General features: G+C 35.4%; 1 protein-coding gene across 2 annotated transcripts in view; it reads left to right on the top strand.

The window, feature by feature from the left end:
* Positions 1-23,662, top strand: part of LOC101895662 (putative phosphatidate phosphatase) — a 170,553-nt gene that overhangs the window by 65,481 nt on the left and 81,410 nt on the right. Inside the window, exon 2 of one of the 2 annotated variants that reach the window (XM_059125391.1) lies at positions 6,871-8,170. In XM_059125391.1, the coding sequence (XP_058981374.1) occupies positions 7,756-8,170 (415 nt within the window). In that variant the 5' untranslated portion in view covers positions 6,871-7,755. Of the gene's footprint in view, positions 1-6,870; positions 8,171-23,662 lie in introns of those variants that run through there. The other variant, XM_059125394.1, reaches the window with a different exon arrangement.

Below are 23,662 nucleotides of genomic sequence, written 5' to 3'. Positions count from 1 at the left end.
ATACATCGAAAAACTCTGCCAAATTTTGTCAAGATCGGTTCAGATTAGGGAATGGCTCCAATATAAATCTTCAACCGATTTCAGGTTAATTGTGTCCCAAATGGCCAAAATCAGTCCAAATGACCTGAATTTTGGCACATCCGACTGAATTCAGTCTAGAAGGAAGTACATCGAAATTTGGAGAAAATCGTATAAGATATAGCTATAGCTCCCATGCATATGTTTCACCCGATTTGGTTTTAAAGTGCCTCACATTCGTAATATGCATTCGACAACAATGAAATTTGGTACCAGATATCTTATAGAGCTCCGAAATACCTTTGCCAAATTTTATTGAGAACGGCTAAGATTTGGATATAGGTAGCATATATATATCCTTAATCCGATTTCAGGGTTATTGTGCAAATAATGGCTAATATCAGCCAGAGTAAATTTCGGGACGTACGTTTCCATTTTGTGGAACTCGTTTAAGAAAATCTGATATAAAATATGGTAAAGTAAAGTTGGATGAGGAATATTTTTGCCATTGACGTCATCCTTCTAATATTATAAGTTGTAGGAGAATTTTGCATAAATTCATATGAAGTACGGCTTTACCCCTAAATTACGTTCTTAATATTTACGAATTCCTGACGTTGGGGTAAGATTTGGACATTGGATGCATGTGTGTAAAATGAGTTTTCCTGTAATTATTTGTTGTTTTGGACAGTGCTACCAAACAAACAGTGAACCAAAAATCTAGCCACATCACCTCTGTATGAAGTTTCTTAAAAAGGAGAAATCGTATCTTCAATATTCCCTGAAATCACAAGAATATTTCAATGTCCAAACAAACTGAGTAGTTCTTTGAAATGTTAACTTAATGTCAAATTGACAGGCAACAATTGCATTTCAAAACAAACCCCACTTTGTTTATCTTCAGTCATGAAGTCCCTTTGGGCTTCTTCTTTGTTTGATGTAAACAATTCTCTGATTTACCATAAAAGAATAATCTTGACCCTATGTTCGCCAGCAAAGGCACAACGATCATCAATCACCATCATCTTCCCAACTGGAAACAAGAACTTTAAGAATTTCCACTGAAATAGAACATATGCACCTTTCGAGGGTCCCACTAACCTTGAATGATATGCAAAGAATGAATCTCAAATGGAATGACATTTGATTGATAATCCGTTGACATAGACTTTTCACTCGCCACAAGTGTTTTCCTTGTAGCGGTCGGATGTCTAACGAGCTGCCAATGAAGTAAACAAACGTCATTTTACACCACATACACACACACACACAAATATATTGAAGAGGGCTCTTCGCCAACTAATCGTTGATGTTGTTTCCCCACGTTCGGTGTAATCCAAAAATCAATGCACAAAGATTTTTGTCAGTTATCCAAACCAGACGCATTGACGTCGTCGCTATTTAATGTCCAATTGAAAACTGATTCATTTCCATGGCATTCTTCATATGATGAGGGCTATTGTGGCATATCTAAGTGCCTGCACCCCTCCCTTACCCTAACCTAGAGCTATCATCACTCACTTCTTCCCCCATTACAAATAGCCATAATGATTATGGATGGATTATGATTGACACCCATTCATTCTGACTATTTTTTGTCAATCACTCAGTCGTAAAGAGTCATGGAATTACATTGTAAACGCTCAAAAAAAATATTGAAAATATGAATAATGACTACACAAAGAAACAAAAAAACTAGATAAATGTGGAGATGATGAGATATAAACGATAGGAGGCGAAAAAAATCAATTCCGAATAAAGGGGTAGCTAATGAACTACTATGAAGTGAATATTAAAAACAAATCAAAATGGCAAAGGAGTTTCAATTTACTCAAAAGCAACAATTTCAATCATTAACAAGTAAAAAAGATGTATGTTCGGCCGGGACGAACTTTTAATACCCTCCACCATTTGGTACAAATTTGGCAATTTCCAAAAAAAAAAAAAACAAGTAAAAACCAGTAAAGAAAGTCCTAAAGTCGGGCGGGGCCGACTTTATGATACCCTACACCACTTTGCTAATTTAGTAGAGCTTCGCATAACAATTACAAGTTTTTATGGGAGAATTCAATCATACACGATATGATTATAATTATAATTTAAAGTTCAAAGAACTAAATATGCCGAAGCATTTGTATCTTTTAAATTCCGACTTGTGTTGCCCATTTGGCGCACAATTAATTTAAAATCGGATAAAGATATATATGGGAGCTATATCCAAATCGGAACCGATCTCGATAAAATTTGGCAAAGATATTTCTGAGCTGTATTTGATATATGTCCCTGAATATCGTTGTTACAGAGTGCATATTACGGGTAACAAATGTAACAAATCGGATGAACAGTATATATGGGAGATATAGCTATATCTGAACCGATCTTCACCAAATTTGACATACTAGCTTCTAGACTCAGTTCGGTCGTATTTGCCAAATTTCATCCAAATTGACCAAATATTAGACGTTTGGTGCACAATCAAAGGCAAATCGGACGAATTTATATATGGGAGCTATATCCAAATCTGAACCGATCTCGATAAAATTTAGCAAATGTATTTCTGAGCTGTATTTGATCTATTTCCCCAAATATTGTTGTTACAGAGTGCATATTACGGCTGCGGAGGACAAAAATAACAAATCGGATGAACAATATATATGGGAGCTATAGCTATATCTGAACCGATTTCGATCAAATTTGGCATATTTATTTTCAGGCCTAATTTGGTTGTATGTGCAAAATTCCATACTGTTCGGGCTGATATTACACGTTTGGTGCACAATAAAATACAAATCGGACGATGATATATTTGGGAGCTATATCTAAATTTTTACCGATTATCTCCAATTTCAATAGGGTTCGTTCGTTTCAATAGGGTTTGCCAAACAAATGATTTGTGCAAAATTTCATCTGGATAGGGCAATAAATGCGAACTGTACTTTGTTTACAAAAATACATGGACAGACGGACGGACAGACGGACGGACATGCGTAAATCGACTCAGAATGTGATTCTATGCAGATCATCAAAAGGAACTATGGGTTTGTTTCGTTTCCTTTTGCCTGTTACAAACAAATGCACAAAGACATAATACCCTGACCACCTTGTGGTGTAGGGTAAAAAGATGTAATTTCGGCTGGGTCGAACTTTTAATACCCTCCACCATTTGGTACAAATTTGGAAATTCCAAAAAAAACCCTTAAAAATTCTGTTAAAATCTTAAAAATACCGAATGCCTATACGACGACGTGAACCTGCATAGGTAACTTTTGTCATAAGTTATTACAATATTTAAATGCGAAACTTGAAGAAAAATCATCAAAATACCGAATATCGGGGGGTACGGTATATGGAGGCTTTACGAAGACGTGGACCTACATGGCCCATTATCTGTTTTATGCTGCAGTATCTATTACGAACTTCAAATATCAAATTTGGAACGATTCCTTTAAATAATGTCGCTAAAATCTTCGAAATACCGAATATCGGAGGGTACCGTTATATGGAGCTATATGAAGACGTGGACCTACAAGGCTCATTTTTTGACTTAGGATGTAGTATCCATTACGAACGTCAAATACAAATTTGAAAAAATTCCGGAAAATATTAAATATATTAATATCATCAAAATACTGAATACCGTCGGGTACCGTTATATGGGGTCTATACGAATACGTGGACCTACATTGGCATTTTCTGTTTTATGCTGCTGTATCCATTTCGAATTTCAAATGCCAAATTTGAAACAATTCCGGTGAATAATGTCGCTAAAATCATCAAAATACCGAATATCGGGAGGTACCGTTATACCTACATGGCCCATTTACGAACCTGAACCGAACCTGAACTTCAAATACCAAATTTAAAACAATTTCGGTGAATAATATACATTTGGGTAAAATTTTATCAAAATACTTCATTTCATTCGGAAGCTAGAGTGATTTCCTCAGACGGACGGTCATCGCTAAATCGACATAGAATTTTATGCTGATCAAGAATAAAATGTATATTTCGAGGTGTTACAAACGGAATGAAAATCTTAATATAACCTCCATACTATGGTGGAGGGTATAAAATAATAAACGCAACGAATAAAATACTGCTTACACGAAGTCACAAGTCGGTATCACGGTAACGAGCGATGATACGAGACACAAAAAATGTATTCACATTTAAATGCTGGAGTGCTCTAACGATAGCCACTTCTGGTTTTCTAGCCAAATATAAAGAAATCACACTATCACCCTTGAATTCCATCACGAGTATTTCTTTTTTCTGGAAAATTCTCACCAAAATGCTTTTGTACGCTTGTAAACAATATAATGAGTTGTCACTGGAATAATTTGAACAGCTGTCGGACGAGTGGCTTAAAAATGACAGCAGTCTGAAGCTGGCTGCAGTTATTTATATCACCCTTTATATATGGGAGCTATAGCTATATCTGAACCGATTTTCATCAAATTTGATGAACTTGCTACTAGACGGAATTCGATCGAATGTGCCAAAATTCAGGTCATTCGAACTTATATTGGCCATTTTGTGCACAATTCGGCCGAAATCGGTTGAAGATAAATAGGGAAGCTATATACAAATCTGAACCGATCTTGACAAAATTTGGCAGAGGTATTTCTGGGCTGTATCTGATATCTTGTACCAAATATGGTTCTTGTGGAGTGCATATTACGAATGTGAAAAACTTAAAGCCTCAAATTGGATAAAACTTTAGCTATATCTGAACCGATTTTCACGAAATTTAATGTACTTGCTTCTAGGCTGAATTTGGTAGAATGTGCCAAAATTCAGGTAATTTGAACTGATATTGTTCATTTGGTGATTTGGTGATTAACCCAAAATCGGTTGAAGATATATATGGGAGCTATATACAGATCTGAACCGATTATCACTAATTTCAATAGGGTTCGTCCTCGGGCCAAACAAATAATATTCGACATGCATAAATCGACTCAGAAAGTGATTCTATGAAGATATTTGAAAGTAACAATGAGTCTAACTCGCTTCCTTCTCCATGTTACAAGCAAATGCACAAAGTATAAAAATGTGTATTTTTGCAATTGGAAAATTTGACAATGGGTTGAATTTAATAAAGTATAAATTTTTAAAGCGTTATTATTTGGTAGATTTTTAGATATGGATCTGAAGCATTTGGGTAATACGGACGTGTGTGTACGTCGAATTTTAGGTAACACTATAAAATTATTGATTCGATATTTCTCTTTTTGTAAACGTTTTCATTTCACGTTAGAACAAATATTGAAGGCTTAGTGCTGGATTCTTGTTGCATGAAAAATATATTTATAAATTTTTATACCATCCACCTTTAAAAGGAGGGTATATTAACTTTGTCATTCCGTTTGTAACATCCTTAAATATTCGTCTTAGACCCCATAAAGTATATATATTCATAATCAGCATAAAATTCTAAGTCGATTTAACGATGTCCGTCTATCTGTCTGTTGAAATCACGATACAGCCCACATTATTTGACGTAGAGGGCCAAAATTTAGCAGAGCTATTTGCATTGTGTCTATGTATTGAAAATGAGATATATCGGTCCACGTTCTGGTATAGTCCCCATATAACGGTACCTCCCGATATTCGGTATTTTGATGATTTATGCCACATTTTTTTACGGATTTGTCTGGAAATTGGTATTTGTAGGTCATAACGGGTCCTTGAGCGTGTGGCAAAACATTGCATGTATAGGTCCACGTTGTGGTATAGCCCCCATATAAAGGTACTTCCCGATATTCGGTATTTTAGTTTTTTTGCCACATTTTTTCACGGATTTGTCTGAAAATTTGTATTTGTTGGTCATAATGGGTTCTAGCTCGGGTGGCGAAACATTGCATGTATGGGTTCATGCTTTGGTATAGCCCCCATATAGCAGTACCTCCCGATATTCGGTATTTTGATGGTGTTTGCCACACTTTTTCACTGATTTGTCTAAAAATTGGTATTTGTGGGTCATAATGGGTCCTAGTTCGTGTGGCGAAACATTTTAATTATAGGTCCACGTTTTGGTATAGCCCCCATATATCGGTACCTCCCGATATTCGGTAATTTGATGATTTTTAACACACTTTTTTCACGGATTTGTCTGAAAATTGGTATTATTTGGTCATAATGGGTTCCAGCTTGGGTGGCGAAACATTGCATGCATGGGTCCATGATTTGATATAGCCCCCATATAACGGTACCTCCCGATATTCGGTATTTTGATGATTTATGCCACATTTTTTCACGGATTTGTCTGGAAATTGGTATTTGTAGGTCATAACGGGTCCCTGAGCGTGTGGCAAAACATTGCATGTATAGGTATAGCCCCCATATAAAGGTACCTCCCGATATTCGGTATTTTAGTTTTTTTTTGCCACATTTTTTCAGTGATTTGTCTAAAAATTGGTATTTGTGGGTCATAATGGGCCCTAGTTGGTGTGGCGAAACATTGTAATTATAGGTCCACGTTTTAGTGTAGCCCCCATATAACGGTACCTCCCGATATTTGGCATTTTAATGGTTTTTGCCACATTGCTTCTAATGTTTCTTTTACCCTAAGGTGGAGGATATTAAAAGTTTGGCCCGGGCGAACTTAATGTTTTTTTTACTTGTTTTACTTGACATTACTTTCTTTAGAAAAGTTTTCATTTCACATTTTCATAGAACGAGAATTGAGGCCCTGCTCCACACTTTCTAAACGCATCATATAACCCTCGTCCATGAGTAATCATCGTCTTGTCGAGAAGTTTCTTGGTTTTCATTGTAAATGCCTGGCATTCGCATTGAATGTTAATCCTTTCTTTATTAACTATTATCTTTCGGTTTCTTTTGTTGCAGGATTAAAAACATTGTACCAGTAGTCGGCACTTTAAGGATTTACTCATCTTCAAAATTCCACTCCCGCAAACATCAAAGGCGAATCACAGCGGTGATGCCGTTGCAGTGACTGGATATCAGAGCCCCATTAAGGAAAATAAGCGACAATTGTGATTGAACCCTATTTTAATTGTTCAAAAAAAAGTATTTTTACGCAACACAGAGCATCGACAACAAAAAAGATAGCAAAACAACAGAACTCATCATCGAATGGGGAAAAAAGGTGGGAGAACGACCTCCAACAAATTTAATTAAACAATACCGCCGTCGACAATGAGTGAATGAATGAAAATACCTACACTTCCAACTAAATGTAACGACAACAACAAACTAATGATTGTCAAAAGCAAACAACAAAACCGCCATTAATGTCGCCACTAAACAAAAATTCACATCAAAACAAAAACCGCTAAAAACGACAAGCAGGCAAATTTCCAGATAAAGAATAAGTAAAAGCAAATCATCACAACCATTGCTTTGTTTGAAGGGGGGTTGTTAACTAAACTCTTTCTCTTGATAAAGAGAACAGCGACACTCTCTTTTGAACCAGCCAGCAGCGTCATCAAGTTCAAAGTCAACAAAACAAAACCAGCAAAGCTTTTTCGGTTTTGGTATTTCATTGTTTTTGTGATTCTCCCCACATAACAAAAACAACTGTTATTGTTCACTCGCTCTCTAAATTGGAGTTCACTCTTATTCTCACTGTTGACGGGAGAGCTCCCCAACACGTACAGAGCAAAGGTGCTTTACTTGGTTATTTGTTTATTTTTGCATTGCAAACACGTTGTACGTGTTTCTCTCTCTCTCCCTATCTCTCACCAGACACCAACAAAAAACTGCTTACAAATGAGTAACGATTCGTCTGCGAGTGAAACAACACCGCTTCGACGGCCGGAAGAAGAAAGCTATCGCCATTTACCCGTGGATGAAGATTCATTGACGGCAAGTGTCACTACCAAGCTATTAACGTCGCGTAACGGTTTACCGGTCGCTTCCACGTCCCACAACGGTGTCAAATCGAACGCCCGTTTCAATACCATTGCCGTGGCGCATCACGGCAACAGTAGCAACAACAATACAAATCACAATATTGAAGTTCATTTAACAGCCGCATCGGACCAACTTCGCCATCGTTCACCGTTGGACTCCAACCACAGTCCCTTTACTCCAACTCCAAACGTCAACTACCTCAACAAAATGGATACCACAAACAAAAGGATTCTATGCCGGATCGGATTAGATGTTCTGATTTTAATTTGTGGTAAGTGTCAATTAACCTACTCCGATTTCCAACATACATTCATGCATTTGCATGCATGGCGTCGAGGCGAACAAAGTGACAGAAACAAATCTCAAACAAATGACAAAATTATGTCAATTATAAATAAAAAACTCAAACGAATGTAGGTACGCATGGATGTGTGCTTGTTTGGTGTCGCCTCATCAGCCCATGGGCCACCAGAGGCCCGTTCAATTTGCATGGCTGTCGTGCATAAGTACCGAGGATTTATTAGTGGCAATAACACAACAGCAACAACGAAGACAACAAACTATAGCAACATACATTATTTATTGCTCTACTCAATCACTCAATAGTGAGCGTGGTGCTCTATTGTGTTTTTGCTTTGAAAAGGGTTGCCATGGTTGAATGAAATGCTGTGAATTATTCATCAACTGTTTGGGGACATGACAATTGTATAACAGTAAAATCTGATAAGGCTGAAGTAAAACTATTCAGAAGAAAACAGTTATAAAGTGGACGGAGTGACACTGTATCTTACATTGGGCGCCAAATATCTCGGTACGATAAGATTAGTTACATGCCCATCTTTTTCGGCTACAATAACTTATACGGAACAATACATGATAGCTTGGGTTGGTTCAGAACCCCTTCTTGTTCTTCTGGCTATTTACTCAGATGGTTCCAGGATGAAAGTAGGCACTCATTCTGTCGAATTCTGCAACTGAATCATCTTAATGTTAAATTGATAGTTTTTCAGACGGAGATTCTTTTAGGTGCCGTGTCATAATCTCCACGGACATAATCTCCATTACAATTGTGGGTACTATGACTTTTTTTTCGTTCTAACACCATAATGGAATGAGGATTGTGCAAGAAAAAAAATCGGTCACAATCCCCAGAAAGTAGCGGACATAATCCCCATCATAGTGGGAATGTCCAAAACGTCTGCGGACATAAACTCGTGTGTGCGGGCTAACGCAAACCATAGTTTTCTGAATTTTAAACTTTTTCTAAGTAAATTTTAAAATTAAATTTGTTTTAATTTGTAAGAACCCGACCTTTGGCCGGGGCTTGAGATATTCTCCGCTAGGTTTGTTCCGCACCAGCCAACGCGAACCCAAGTTCCTAGATACTACCATCATTTTATCATTTTATTTTTTGTGAGTAGTCCGCACAGCAAACGGTCCGTTGTGAAAGCGGACATAATCCCCACTTTTTTATGGGCATTAAAACCGAAAAAATGTCGTAATCTCCATAATTGCAATGGGGATTATATCCGTGGGTATTATGTACCGTTCTTATAATAAAGAAATAAAACCAAATCGTAAGAGAACATAGCAGTGGCATAGCCAGAGCACAGATTTACTCAGTTTCACTCGGGAGCGCAACTTGGTCGTGATCAGCATTGCTCGAAGAGTGGGAGATTGTACGTAGTCCACTCTTCAGTCTTTTGTTTTGTGTGGAAGTACTCCCGACCCACTACTGTTTGAAAAATTAGAGTTTGAGAAGATTTAAATGAAAATAAATGGACAAATATTTTATTTTCTAATTTAAGTGTTTGTTTTCTCTTTCGAGACGAGCTTAATGATCTGAAATTTGCAGTGAAAAGCTTAATGATCTGAAATTTGCAGACACACAGTGTGTGTGTGTGTACAAGCAAAGGTGTTTTGATGATGCTACGTGCTATAGAAGAGGGAAGGGGAATCATCTTGTACAGAAAATCACTCATACATAGAAATACAACAACGGTATGACAAAAACTAAGAGTGCTCCCACTCAAAAACGAGGAAAATATGCTCGCTTATATTCGAGCGACATCAAAAAACTTAAGTTTGCTCGATTTTCTCTGCTCTAAGGATCGCATTTGCTCCAATTCGAGTGAGTTTTACTCTTTGTGCACTTCAAAATGGGATAACAGTGATCCGGCCTATTGTAATCTATGTGAGGTTGAAGAGAAGGATAGATTGCAACTTAATATGCAGGTGTCCCACATTATCAAATAGTAGGCTTTTTGGTAGGTGGAAGACATAAACTCTAGTGTTCTCTCCTCTATTTTATTGTATACATTCTTGATCAGCTTAAGTTCCATATCGATTTAGTGGTGTCCGTGTTGTAATCACAGTGTAGTGTCCCAAGGCAGTTTAGGTTTGTTAGGGGGCTTGTAAAGTTAAATCGGCCGACCAATATTCTGTATTATAAATATGAAGATCTTATTTTCTAACAGAAGTGTTTAAAGTTCGGTACTTAGAGTTTGTAATAGGTATATAGCCCACGGTTTTTTATGGCTCTCTTATAACCACCTTTTTCGGAGGAAACGTGAAAAATTCGGTATAGGTCCATTATTTGGTATATCACTCATAAAGCGATACTTCCGACTATTGTTTTTTTTTTAATTTTAATAGGTATTTTTATTTTTAGTATTTAAAACTCACAATAGATAAGATACACAGTTGCAGGAAAGCGGTACCATGGACTTTACAGTATTTTAATGACTTTTTACCAGCCAATTTCCGATACTTCAATACCGATACTTTAATTTTTCATGGATTTCTTTACTTTGTTGTGGAGCGCATTTAACCTTCGGCCCGGCCGAACAAAACGCGTTTTTATTTATTAACTTCTATATTTTTTTCATCGCTAATTATTCTTCCAAAGATGAAGATAGTAGACCAAAAGAAATGTATTTGTTAGACAATATTAAAATCGATTCAGATTTGGATATATGTGGCAATATATTCGACCGGTTTGATGTACCAAACACGCTAAGTATCTCCAATTTCAATGACATTTGAAATGTGTTATTGAATTCGGAACAAAAAAAAAATTGCAAAATTATATTGAAATCGGTTAAGGTTCGGATATAGCTCCAATATATATTTTCGGTCGATTTCATTTATTTGATGCATCGAAAACGCTATTTGTCTCCAATTTCAATGATGTTTGGAATCAAGAACGGAATTTGGCCTAAAATTTAAGTTGTCAAACTAAAGGGTGAGATAAAAAAACTGCACCAACTTCAGACTGATGTAATTTCTAAGCCACTCGTCTGACAGCTGTTAAAATTATTCCAGTGACAGCTCATTATATTGTTTACAAGCGTACAAAAGCATTTTGGTCAGAATTTTCTAGAAAAAACAGTTATTCGTGATGGAATTCAAGCGTGATAGTGGCTGGAAAACATCAAGTGGAACATAGAGCACTCCAGCATTTAAATGTGAATAAATCTTTTGTGTCTCGTACCATCGCTCGTTACCGTGATACTGGTAGAGTCAAGGAAGTGGACGGAAGAAAACAGAAACACTTGCAGAAATGGTTCGAAAAGTAAAGAAGCGACTTGATCGAAACCCGCGTCGCAGTAGTCGAAAAATGGCTCGTGAGCTGAACATATCGCAATATTCCATTCCATATTGAGAAATGAGCTCGGGGTAAGGCCATTGAAATTCCGAAAAGTGCAAGAACTTAAACAAAGAAAATAGATTCAAAAGAGCTTGGCCGAAAGTGGTGCACTGCCGAACAAAATGATCGTGTTTACTTGCCAAAGACGTTAGCTGAAAATGTGCACCTTCGGTTGCTTCGCCGGGAATGGGTCAAAATACTACAGAGCAACATTCGGGCACCGTGTGACGGTTTCATTAGCGGGTTGAAGGCCATAATGCATGCCAAAGGTGACCAATTCGATCAAATCTAAATTTATTCTAAAATTTGATGCTATTTCCGAAATTTTTGCTTTCAGTCAATAAAATTTAAAGAAATAATTTAAAAATTATGGAGATTATCTCACCCTGTATATTGAAATCAGTTAAGGTTTGGATATAGCTCCCATATATATTCTCGGTCGATTTCGTGTAGTTGATGCATCAAATCTATATATATAAATGTAAGTTGTGTTAGTTACTACGCTTATAACTTAAGAACCGCTGGACTGATTTTAACGATTCACACAAATTCTCAATTGTCTCCTCTCCGAAAAGGATAATATCCAAAAAAATCGCGTAAAAATGTGACATATTAACATTTTCATTTTGACTTTTGAAATGTACAATAGTAATGTTTTATTTTGCATGATTTTTTTCCATTTTGACTTAATTTTTTCTGATGTACATTTGTAGTGTTTTTTATATTTTATTTTTAAATTCGAATATTAATACGAATTATGTGGTGGCGAAACTGAATAGAAGATATCGAAATATTTTAATGCGGTCACACCAAATTTAAAAGATAATTACTTTTTCAAAATCGCTAAAAACCATGAAAAAGATATCTCATTGCAAAAATACTCAAATCGGGAAAAAATCGAAAAAAATTCAATGGAATCGAATTTTAAAATAATAGTACATTCTATTGACAAACTTTGCAAGGATCTTTAAACATTTGCTGTAAAAAATCAGCGAACAAGGTGAAGATTTTTTCAATTTGTTATTCTTCTTTTGTCAATTTTTTCTCAATTTGTATTATCATATTGAATTCAGTGGATTTTTTGTGAACAAAATAAAGAATAATTTTTCACTATATACAATTTTTAACCAAAAAAAAAAAAAAAATGAAATAAGTGCGTAATAGGATGTTAACTGACATCTACCCTTCAACTCCAAGGCCTACATCGTGGTTCAGCTGGAAGATGCGAACACAAAACAAACAAAAATGACCGAATAAGCCTAATGGGGCTTATTTCAAAGCGTTGATCTACTTCTTTCATGTGACAATGATCCGTCCAATGAGAGCTCAAAATGCAAAATTCTTTGGGAGAATAATCAGTAAAATACCAAATATAAAAGGTGGAAAATAGTAGAGCGAGTGGGACTTTTAGTAAGAAAAGGTTTTATATCCTTCCAGAAATTCTTCCCAAACATTCAAAATACCTTAAGTCGCTTTTGCAGTTCTTTATATCGATCATAACTCTCGGATAAGGGTACAACCCGATTTCATATTTATATAAACATCTATGATTTAAGCAATTTTTGGGGTCTTGGCCACTTTTTTCATTTTTTGGTCCTTATTTGGCATTTTTGTTTCTAAGGGGGTAGATAACCTCTTCGCATATAATTTGAAATTTTCAGAGTAGGACCCATATTGGTCTTGACCACATTCATCAATTGATTTGGCTAACAATTTTTATTTATGCAACCCTGGGGTAGGGAACCATCATACAGATAATTGCCACATAGGAATTTATTTAAGTAAAGTCCCCATATTGGAGAATCCAAGTCCACTTTTCACAAAAGAAAATTTTGTATTCTATTGAATTAGTAACCCCCAAGAGAATATTGGTTGGTTAGATTTGGGATGTACATCGAAATAAATTGTGAAAACATAAACAAATTACAAATATAAGAAAGTAGCATGGGACCAAATATTTGTTGAATCATCATTGAATTATACTATGATGAAAATATGGACTTTAACGGGTCTCCAACTTACAATTTAAATGGCAAATAAATTTAATTCCCATCTTATCATTCTGCCCTCAATTATGAGGTGGATAAAACTATTTTTACTTATTTAAATCACGCGAAATGCTATGACATGCTATATTGTTCTGCTATATTTTTGATTTGGCCTCTATTTGTCATCTTGGATTATAAGGGGTTGAAGAAAGTTTTCAATGTAGGTCGATGTTTCGGAGTAGTGCCCATATAAAGAAGGTACCTCCTAATTTTACCATATTTCAAAAAATGTGGCTAATAATGTGATAAGGGGGGTGAAAATCTTACACAAAAATTTCAACATATCAACAAATTTTAGAATTTTCTCCATGTAATACCCTCTCAAGTCCACCTTTTGGCGGACAAACAGACCGACATGGTTAGGGGGACTTATAAGGATCTAATCTAATCTAATGCACAATCTAAGGTGCTAATGGGTTTAAAAAGTAATTAATTTTGGCTATTCTTAAATCATTCAGCCCTCAATTATGTAGTATAAAAAATACAGCAAATTCCAAATTACTGCTCATTTGACTGGAAGATTTTGCTACGATTTTTACCATATTAAAAATTAATTTAAAAAAAATTATCCCTTACATGGCGATGAGATTGATATATACTTTTTAATAGATTTGTATAGCACATCCACACAGTTGAAGCCCACGGTTTTAATATTGAAGCCCACTTCTTAAAAATGGGTACAGGTATTCCAAAACACTTTTAATCGACCTGTACGTGAACACTTATATCGTCATATCTGTGAATAATTATGCTTGGACAAATATGCATAATAGACAAAAACTACGGGCCGGCAACGAGGACCGGGCCAGCTAGTACGATATGTATGTCAAATCTCCATAGCGTTTGCAAAGCTCCTGAGCGTAAACGGGTATATAGTATTGCAATCAATACGTTTTTATACCCTCCACCATACTATGGAGGGTATATTAACTTTATCATTCCGTTTGAAGTACTCATATCAGACCCAACAAAGTATATATATTCTTGATCAGCGTAAAGTTCTAAGTCGATTTAACAATGTCCGTCTGTCTGTCGTAATCACGCTATCTTTCGAATGAATTGAGATAGATGGCTAAAATTTTGCACACATGTTTATTTTTCCAGTAGGCAGGTTAAGTTCGTAAATGGGCCATGTAGGTCCACGTTTTCATATAGCCCCCATATAACGGTACCTCCCGATATTCGGTATTTTGATGATTTTAGCGACATTATTCACGGGAATTGTTTCAAATTTGGTATTTAAAGTTCAAAATGGATACTACAGCCTAAGACAGAAAATTTTCTGTGCAGGTCCACGTCTTCATGTAGCCCCCACATAACGGTACCTCCCTATATTCGGTATTTTGATGATTTTAGCAACATTATTCACCGGAATTGTTTCAAAATTGGTATTTGAAGTTCGTTATGGGAACTACAGTCTGTGACAGAAAATTGTCTGTGCGGGTCCAGGTCTTCGTATAGGCCCCATATATCAGTACCTCCCTATATTCGGTATTTTGACGATTTTAGGTACAATACCCACCGAAATTGTTTGAGATGTGGTATTTGAAGTTCGTAATGGATGCTACAGCCTGTTACAAAAAATTGTCTATGCTGGTCCAGGTCTTCGCACAGCTCCGATATAACGGCACCTCCTTATATACGATATTTTGATGATTTTAGCTACATTATTCACTGTTTATTTCAAGTTTCGAATTTGAATATGGTAATGGCTTATGACAAACAATGCCTATGTATGTCCACGTCGTCTAGACCCCAATATAATGGCTATATTCGGTATTTTTAAAATTTTAAAAGAATTTTTTAAGGATTTTATTTTTTAAAAATTTCCAAATTCGTTGCAAATAGTGGAGGGTATTAAAAGTTCGGCCCGGCCGAACTTACTGCTTTTTAACTTGTTTAATTCTAGAATTTGTTTTATTTTGATTTAAAAACCACATAAAATTCGTATATACAATTTTGAATGAATATAAATTCAAATTATAGAGGTATCGAAGCGCACCGGGTTCAGCTAGTACAATATATTTCCAGAAACTGTCCATTGTCTGGCCCATCGTTACCCACATAACATAACTCATAAGTTCTGCTCATTCCTATACTCAAATCAAATTTAATGTCATTTTGTGCTCTTCTTTCACCCCTACCCACTAACACTGACCTATTTTTATTGTTTTGCCATGTATAATGATAATCTTAGTATACCTTCCATTACATGGAGGAGGCTGTAAAAGGTCTGCATTCTTGACAACTACCCAGAATCATTTTGGTGACGTTTCCATTTTTAATCCTAGAAAAGGTGGCAACCCTGGCCATTAGTAAGTCCTTCACATTCAATGTTGTTATGGCAACAAACTATTTCTATTCTCTTGCTGTCGTAGATAGGTAGCTGCTTACTTTAGTTTAATAAAAAAATGTTCTAAGCTTTGCAGCAATTACAACTCTATATATATACAATGATTTTTATCTAAAAAAATCGTTTCATTATCATGTGAATTGTCTGTCCGTCTGCCTCCATGGTTAATTGGCGTAAACAAACAATGAAACCGGTTTCACAATTCATTTATTTACGCATCGCCAAAAAATGTTTTCAGTTTGTGTTTGGCAGATAAAGGTTGGCATAAAACCGGTTGCTTGGATAAACATATTTGTGTGAGAGAACTTTTTGTATCTCATAAAGTGGAGCTTCTCTGACTTCAGTAACCATTTAATGATGGGATAATTCAAAATTCCATATGACGCATTCCAACGTTATACTCACTTGAAATTATTTTAGTAATTTTCAGATAAAAACTTAGTAAAACTGAACGAAAGGCATTGTTTAAAAAGTAATTAAGAAAAAACATGTTTTTATTTCCCTCTCAATTTCGGCCGTTTGATATGTGTGGGAGGGAGTTTGTTTTTTTGCGCAGCAGAGGGAAAGGGGAGTATTGACAATTCTCGTTACCATTAATTATTTACTAATATTTCTCCACTTCGATGACAAGCTTTTCGATTGTCAGTCAATATTGGTTGTTTTTTCTTGGTTGTTCTCTCACTCTCTCCCGCCTCCTCAACATCACCAACATTCACGTGAAAAGGTAACCCCCATCATTTTTGTTTACTTTTCCACCTGTTGTTTGTTGGGGAAAATATATATGTGTGTTTGTGTTAGTTTGCTTTTTATGAGCGTCCATATTGAGTGGATGCACGTGAATATCTCTTTCTCTACTCAAATGTCGATTTCTACTCTGAGTCATTTATTGAAAGTTTCACAGTTGATTGTGGTGCCGTCTAAAACAGGAAAATATGTCCGCAAGTGTTTTGTTAATCAATATTTAATAGCTCATTATGCAATTGAAACGTTCAGTAAAATCTCTAATAATCATTATCAAATGTTAGGGTTGCCAAGCATGTGAAAAACATTTTTACGGCAAATAAAAATATCAATCTAGCTACTTGTATTTCAGTTAAGCTCTAAAAGATTTCATCTATTTATATAACACTGTGCAACTTGAAGAATAATTACGAGAAAAACTATATAGATTATGAAAGTTGAGCTAAAAATAGAAGACGTTTGTATCCATGATATTTTTTGTCTTGAAGAAAAACTAAAAAAGTTTTCAAAATCAATGATTTAAGGAAACATAAAGGCGTGCATTAAAGATATAAAATGGTTTTGTCTAGGTACTGAGATATTTAACTCCTTATTAAAAATTAGGAATTATATCAAATAAATGAAAACAACTTGTTGCATCTAATTTTTAATAATTCTAACAGGAAGCGGACATTTCAATAGTTTAAAGAGTATCGTGCTTGTATCGACGTTTTGAAAGTTTATCTTGCAAAGCCTTCAGGGTGAGATAAAAAAATTCAACAATGTCCAACGCCATAATTTTTACATTTTTTTTTATTTTTTTTTTTTTTTTTTTGAATAAAAACAAAAAATGTAGGAAATAGCATCAAATTTTAGAATAAGTTTAGATTTGTACGAATTTATCGCCTTTGGCACGAATTATGGTCTGCAAACCGCCAATGAAACCGTTACACGCTGTCCGAATGTTGCTCTGCGGTATTTTGGTCAATTCCCGGCGAAGCGCTTGCTTGAGGTGATCGACACTTTGGTATTTTTTAGTGGCAACCTTGCTTTTTAAAATACTCCAGACACAATAGTCCAACGGATTGGTATCTGGAGATTTTGGTGGCCATTGTGCGTTGGAAATGAAGCGAGGAACCTCATTTTGTACCCACTCTTGGGTGGCGCGTGCTGAGTGCGATGTCCAAAGTCTGCGGTTTGCGTACCCAAAGCTCCAGAATATTTTTATTCCCGATAATATTCGGCATTTATTCTGATGCCACGATCGATTAATACGAGCGGAGAGCGACCATCGGCTGTTATGGCGGTCCACACCATCAACAAGGCCGGCGCTTGAGTTTTTGTGGCCAACCGAAGGTGCAGATTTTCAGCTGACCTCTTTGGCAAGTAAACACGATCATTTTGTTTGTCTACAAACTGCTGGACAACGAATGTTTTCTCTTTGGAGAAAATCAAATTCGGCAGTTCACCACTTTCGGCCAAGCTAAGCAACTCTTTAGCTCTTTTAAGTCTATTTTCCTTCTATTGCGGTTTAAGTTCATGCACTTTTTGGAATTTCAATGGCTTTACCCCGATCTCATTTTTCAATATTTGCCGAATTGAATATTGCGATATGTTCAGCTCACGAGCTATTTTTCGGCAACTGTGACGCGGGTTTCAATCAAGTCGCTTCTTTACTTTTCAAGCCATTTCTGCTGATGTTGCTGTTTTCTTCCGTCCACTTCTTTGACGTCGGGCTGCGCTACCAGTATCACGGTAACGAGCGATGGTATGAGACACAAAAGAGTTATTTACATTTAAATGCTGGAGTGCTCTAACGATAGCCACTTGTGGTTTTCCAGCCAAATATAAAGAAATCACACTATCACGCTTGAGTTCCATCACGAATAACTTTTTCCTGGGAAATTCTCACCAAAATGCTTTTGTACGCTTTTAAACAATATAATGAGCTGTCACTTGAATAATTTTAACAGCAGTCAGACGAGTGGCTTAGAAATGAGAGCAGACTGAAATTGGTTGCAGTTTTTTCATCTCACTCTGTTTAGGACCACACCTTCTGCAACGGGTCAAAATTTTGAATAATTTCATTCCTCATAATATGCAAAATAAGCATCCGATTCCTTTCAAACTCAGCACATCCCAATATTTTTATCAACACAAGATCAGATGCGAAAATGGAATATGTCGGACCATCACTTCTTGTGCCTTCCCCGCAACGGATCAAAATTTTGAATAATTATATCTCTCATAAAAAGGGAATTTAGTATCAGATTCCCTTCAAATTGCACTGGTCCCAACATTTTTGATAACACAAGATCTGATGAGAATATGGAATATATCGCTTCACTTCTTCTGGTACCTACCCCACAGCGGGTCAAATTTTTGAATAATTATATTCCTCAAAATATGCAAAATAAGCGTCCTATTCCTTTTAAACTAAGCGCATGCCAATATTACTACTAACACAAGGAATATAGTGAAGATAATATATATGGCCTACCCCTTCTGGTACCTCTGCCACATAGGGTCATAATGTTCAGCGCTAATATTTCTTATAAAATGCAAAAAAGTTTGCGATTATTTTCAAACTTGGTATATCTAAATGATTCTCTCAACCAGAGATCTGGATCAAATCATGCTTGATCTTTCTGACTAATTCATCAGTAATATCTGGCGACATCTTAGCAAACAAATTGTCTATGTAGTTGTATTAATTTTTTGTATAATGATCATTTTAATTCGGGAAGTCTAATTCCAGTCGATAACATAAAATGCGTTTTTTTTTCGAAACTGACTTCTTGAGACTTGGAACTTTCTAAGTAAATTAACAATTTATGGGGTTTCCAATGTATATTTCGAGGAGTTACAAACGGAATGACACAGATAACATACCAACAGCACTGGGAATTATAAACTTTTAATATCCTGCACCACATAGTGGTAAGCGTATTATATCTCTGTGCATTTGTTTGTAACATGGAGAAGGAAGCGAGATAGACCAATAGTTACTTTTGAGGATCTTCACATCACTTTCTGAATCGATTTATGCATGTCAGTCCGTCCGTTCATGTATTCTTGTACTCAAAATACAGGTCGCATTTATCATCCGATTAAGATGAAGTTTTCCAAACAATATTTGTTTGGCCCAAGGACGAACCCTATTGAAATTGGTGATAATCGGATCAGATTTAGATATAACTCCCACATATATGCTTCATCCGATTTGGATACCTTATAGAGCTCGGAAATACGTTTGCCAAATTTTATCAAGAACGGCTAAGATTTGGATATAGCTCCCATATATATCCTTAATCCGATTTCAGGTTTATTGTGCAAATAATAGCTAATATCAGCCCAAATGGAGGGTATTTCGGGACGTACGTTTCCATTTTGTGGAACTAATCTCCGATATATATTTTTTAATGTAATCGTTCTCATGTACTCTATAGAAATGTTATTTGGTAATAATGATTAAAATGTCTTCGTAAAATTAGGTGAAAATCGATTCAGAATTGGATATGCCTCCCATAGGTATAGGTGGTATGTTCTACTTCAAATAAATTATTTTGTTGCGGGAGCTCTACTAAAAATGAATAGTGGTATCATATAGCTGGCCCCGCCCGACTTTTGACTTTTCCTTACTGCTTTTAAGAAAGTGTTATGTCAAACGGAAAAATTAAAAAAAAAACTATTATTGCAAAATCAATTTTTAAAATGTCATTTGGATTGGTTGGCTAGCATTTATGCCGTTTGTGATTCTTGTTTTTCATTTTTTCTTCTACCAGCAGCGAATATTAATGAACCGACAATGGTGCTGAATGGGCTAAAAATAAATATGAACAGCAAAAAAACTCAACGACGAGAAAAAAATTGCATTGAAAAGTCATGGATATCAATTTTTGGCTTAAACGAAATGTGCAGTGGGTGTTGTTTCGAAGGCGAAACAAGTAAAACGTTTAAATAAGGCAAACAGCGACGACGAAATGACAACTTGATTAATGGAGTCGCTTTCCAGTACTTGGGCAGTTGTAGTTGGTAATTTATGATGACTATGACTAATTAACTAATAATATAGGGGTATTGGTGCATAAAGTAACAAATCTGTTAAAGGTTTGTAAATTGGTTTTACCACTCAAATAATAAAGAAAAACCCCCTGCATTGGCAACCCCGATTTGTGTTGATTCAAATACCAATTCAAGTTTATCATCGTCTTTATCGCTCACCACCCAGTGTTGCTTATCTCGCTGAACACTTTCACACACGCGTAATCAGATTGCTTTTGTTTGCCACATTTATGGTAATAACGAATCTCTGTAATTTTGCACTCTTCTCATTTTAAATTAATTTGCAGGTTCGCATTTAATTATCCATGTATGTAGGAATGTACGCTTTTTCGTACATAAATGACGTTTCTCTACATCGTCATCACGCGGTGAATCATTTTGTTTCATTGCATCGTTGGCAATCGTAAACAAAGCCAAGAGAATTGCCAATACATAATTGGTTTCAGTTGGCTTTTCCATTGTTTACCCTTTACTCTCAGAGCGAAACTTATTTAGAGATGCATTCTCATTTAGTGAATTGAGAATTTATCCCCCATCGAACAATTGGAGCTCTTTCTTTGAAATCTGTGTGAGAAGAGAGAATGTTTTCACAATTTGTAATAATTATTTGATGGGGGAGCTTTTGTTTATACGGCGAAGAGACAGTTTGTCGTGGAGGAACAGTGTTACGGATTTATTAAAATTTTCAAAAACTATTATTGTATTAAGAAGATGATTTAAAAACGAATCATTTTTTATTTGATTTTATAATTAATTTAAATTGTTTTAAATACGAATGTTGTTTTGAATTGTTATTAAAGCTTTAAAGTATACTAAAATTTATTATTAATTCATATTTCGATTAAAACCTTTATATTTAACCGATAAATATATTTAAATACTCCTTGTTTGAGATCTCCTTAAGAATTAGGTTTTTAAACAAAATACATTATTTTATAAAAGAAAATATTAGAACATGTAAAAAAGCTGTAAGTTCGGTCGGGCCGAACTTTGAATACCCTCCAGAATTTTGAACGAATTTGGCAATTCTCAAAAACAATAAAATCGGTTAAAAATTCTGTTAAAATCTCATAAATACTGAATGTAGCTGTTATATTAGGGTCTATACGACGACATGGACCTGTATAGGTAATTTTTGTCATAAACCATTACAATATTCAAATGCCAAAATAAAAAAAAAGTGAATATTGTAGCTAAAATCATCAAAATATTGAATATAGGAAGGTACCGTTATATTGGGGCTACACGAAGTCGTGGACCAGCACAGACAATTTTCTGTCTTAGGCTGTTGTATCCATTACTAACTTCAAATGCCAAAATTGAAACAATTCCGATGAATAATGTCGCTATAATCATCAAAATACCGAATATCGCGGGGTATTGTAAAGAAAGGTCAAAGGTCGGGCGGGACCGACTATATGACCGACCGACTATTCATATTTAGTAGAGGTCCCGTAACAAAAATGTTTATATTGGGAATTTAAGTGAAGTAGATCATACCAACTATGAACTTTATTTGAATGCGTATCATGGGTTAAGAGTAGTCACAACTTAGTTCCTAAGTTCCTATCCATCTCTGAATCGACTTTCAACAAATTTGACGGAAGCTTCTGTACCTCTAGTACCAAATGACATTGCTGTATTAAAAAAAACAATAAAAAAGCTGTAAGTTCGGCCGGGCCGAACTTTGAATACCCTCCACCATTTGGAACGAATTGGGCAATTTTCAAAGAAATAATATCCATTAAAAATTGTGTTAAAATCTTAAAAATATCGAATGTAGACGTATATTAGGGTCTATACGACGACGTGGGCCTGCAACTTTTGTCATAACCTATTACAATATTCAAAAGCGATACTTTAAAAAAATCTGTTTATAAATCATCAAAATACCTAATATAGGGAGGTACCATGGGAATTATAAAACTTGGACCTGCACGGACAATTTTCTGGCATAGGCTGTAGTATTCATTACGAACTTAAAATACCAAATTTGAAGTAGTTCCTGTAATTAATGTCTCTAAAATCATTAAAATAACGGATATCGGGAGGTACAGTTGTATGGGGGCTATACGAAGACGTGGACCTACATGGCTCATTTTCTGTCTTAGGCTGTAGTAGCCATTACGAACTTCAAATGCCAAATTTGAAACAATTCCGGTAAATAATGTCGCTAAAATCATGAAAATACCGAATATCGGCGCGTACCGTTATATGGGGGCTATACGAAGACATGAACCTGCACAGACAATTTTCTGTCTCAGGCTGTAGTATACATTACGAACTTTTAATACTAAATTTGAAATAGTTCCTGTAAATAATGTCTCTAAAATCATTAAAATACCCAATATCGGGAGGGACCGTTATATGGGGGCTATACGAAGACGTGGACCTACATGACGTCTCATTTTCAAATCCAAAAGTCCTGCAGACATAATACACATTCGTGTAAATTTTTATCAACTTACTTCACTTCGTTCGGAAGCTAGAGACGGGTAGAGGGATGGGCATTGCTAAATCGACATAGAATTTTATGCTGATCAAGAATATATATACTTTGTGGGATCCTTTATAGTATGGTGGAGGGTATAAAATTGTTAGAGCAATATTAACAAAAGGAAACTTAGGTTGATATTACATATATGGTGAACAATAAACGTAAAATCGGATGAAAATGTATATCGAAGGTATCTGAACCGATCTCGATAAAATTTGGCAGAGTTATTTTCGAGCTGTATATAAATGTTGTGGAGTGCATATTACTCATTTGAGCAACTTTAACACCAAATCTAATAACATATATATATATATATATATATATATATATATATATATATATATATATATATATATATATATATATATATATATATATATATATATATATATATATATATATATATATATATATATATATATATATATATA

The sequence above is a fragment of the Musca domestica genome, unplaced genomic scaffold (genome assembly GCF_030504385.1).
Source record: "Musca domestica strain aabys unplaced genomic scaffold, Musca_domestica.polishedcontigs.V.1.1 10, whole genome shotgun sequence".
In the NCBI taxonomy this organism is placed as follows: Eukaryota; Metazoa; Arthropoda; class Insecta; order Diptera; family Muscidae; genus Musca; species Musca domestica.
The sequence above is the reverse complement of the archived record's forward strand: the minus strand, read 5'-3'. Positions and strand labels throughout refer to the sequence as shown.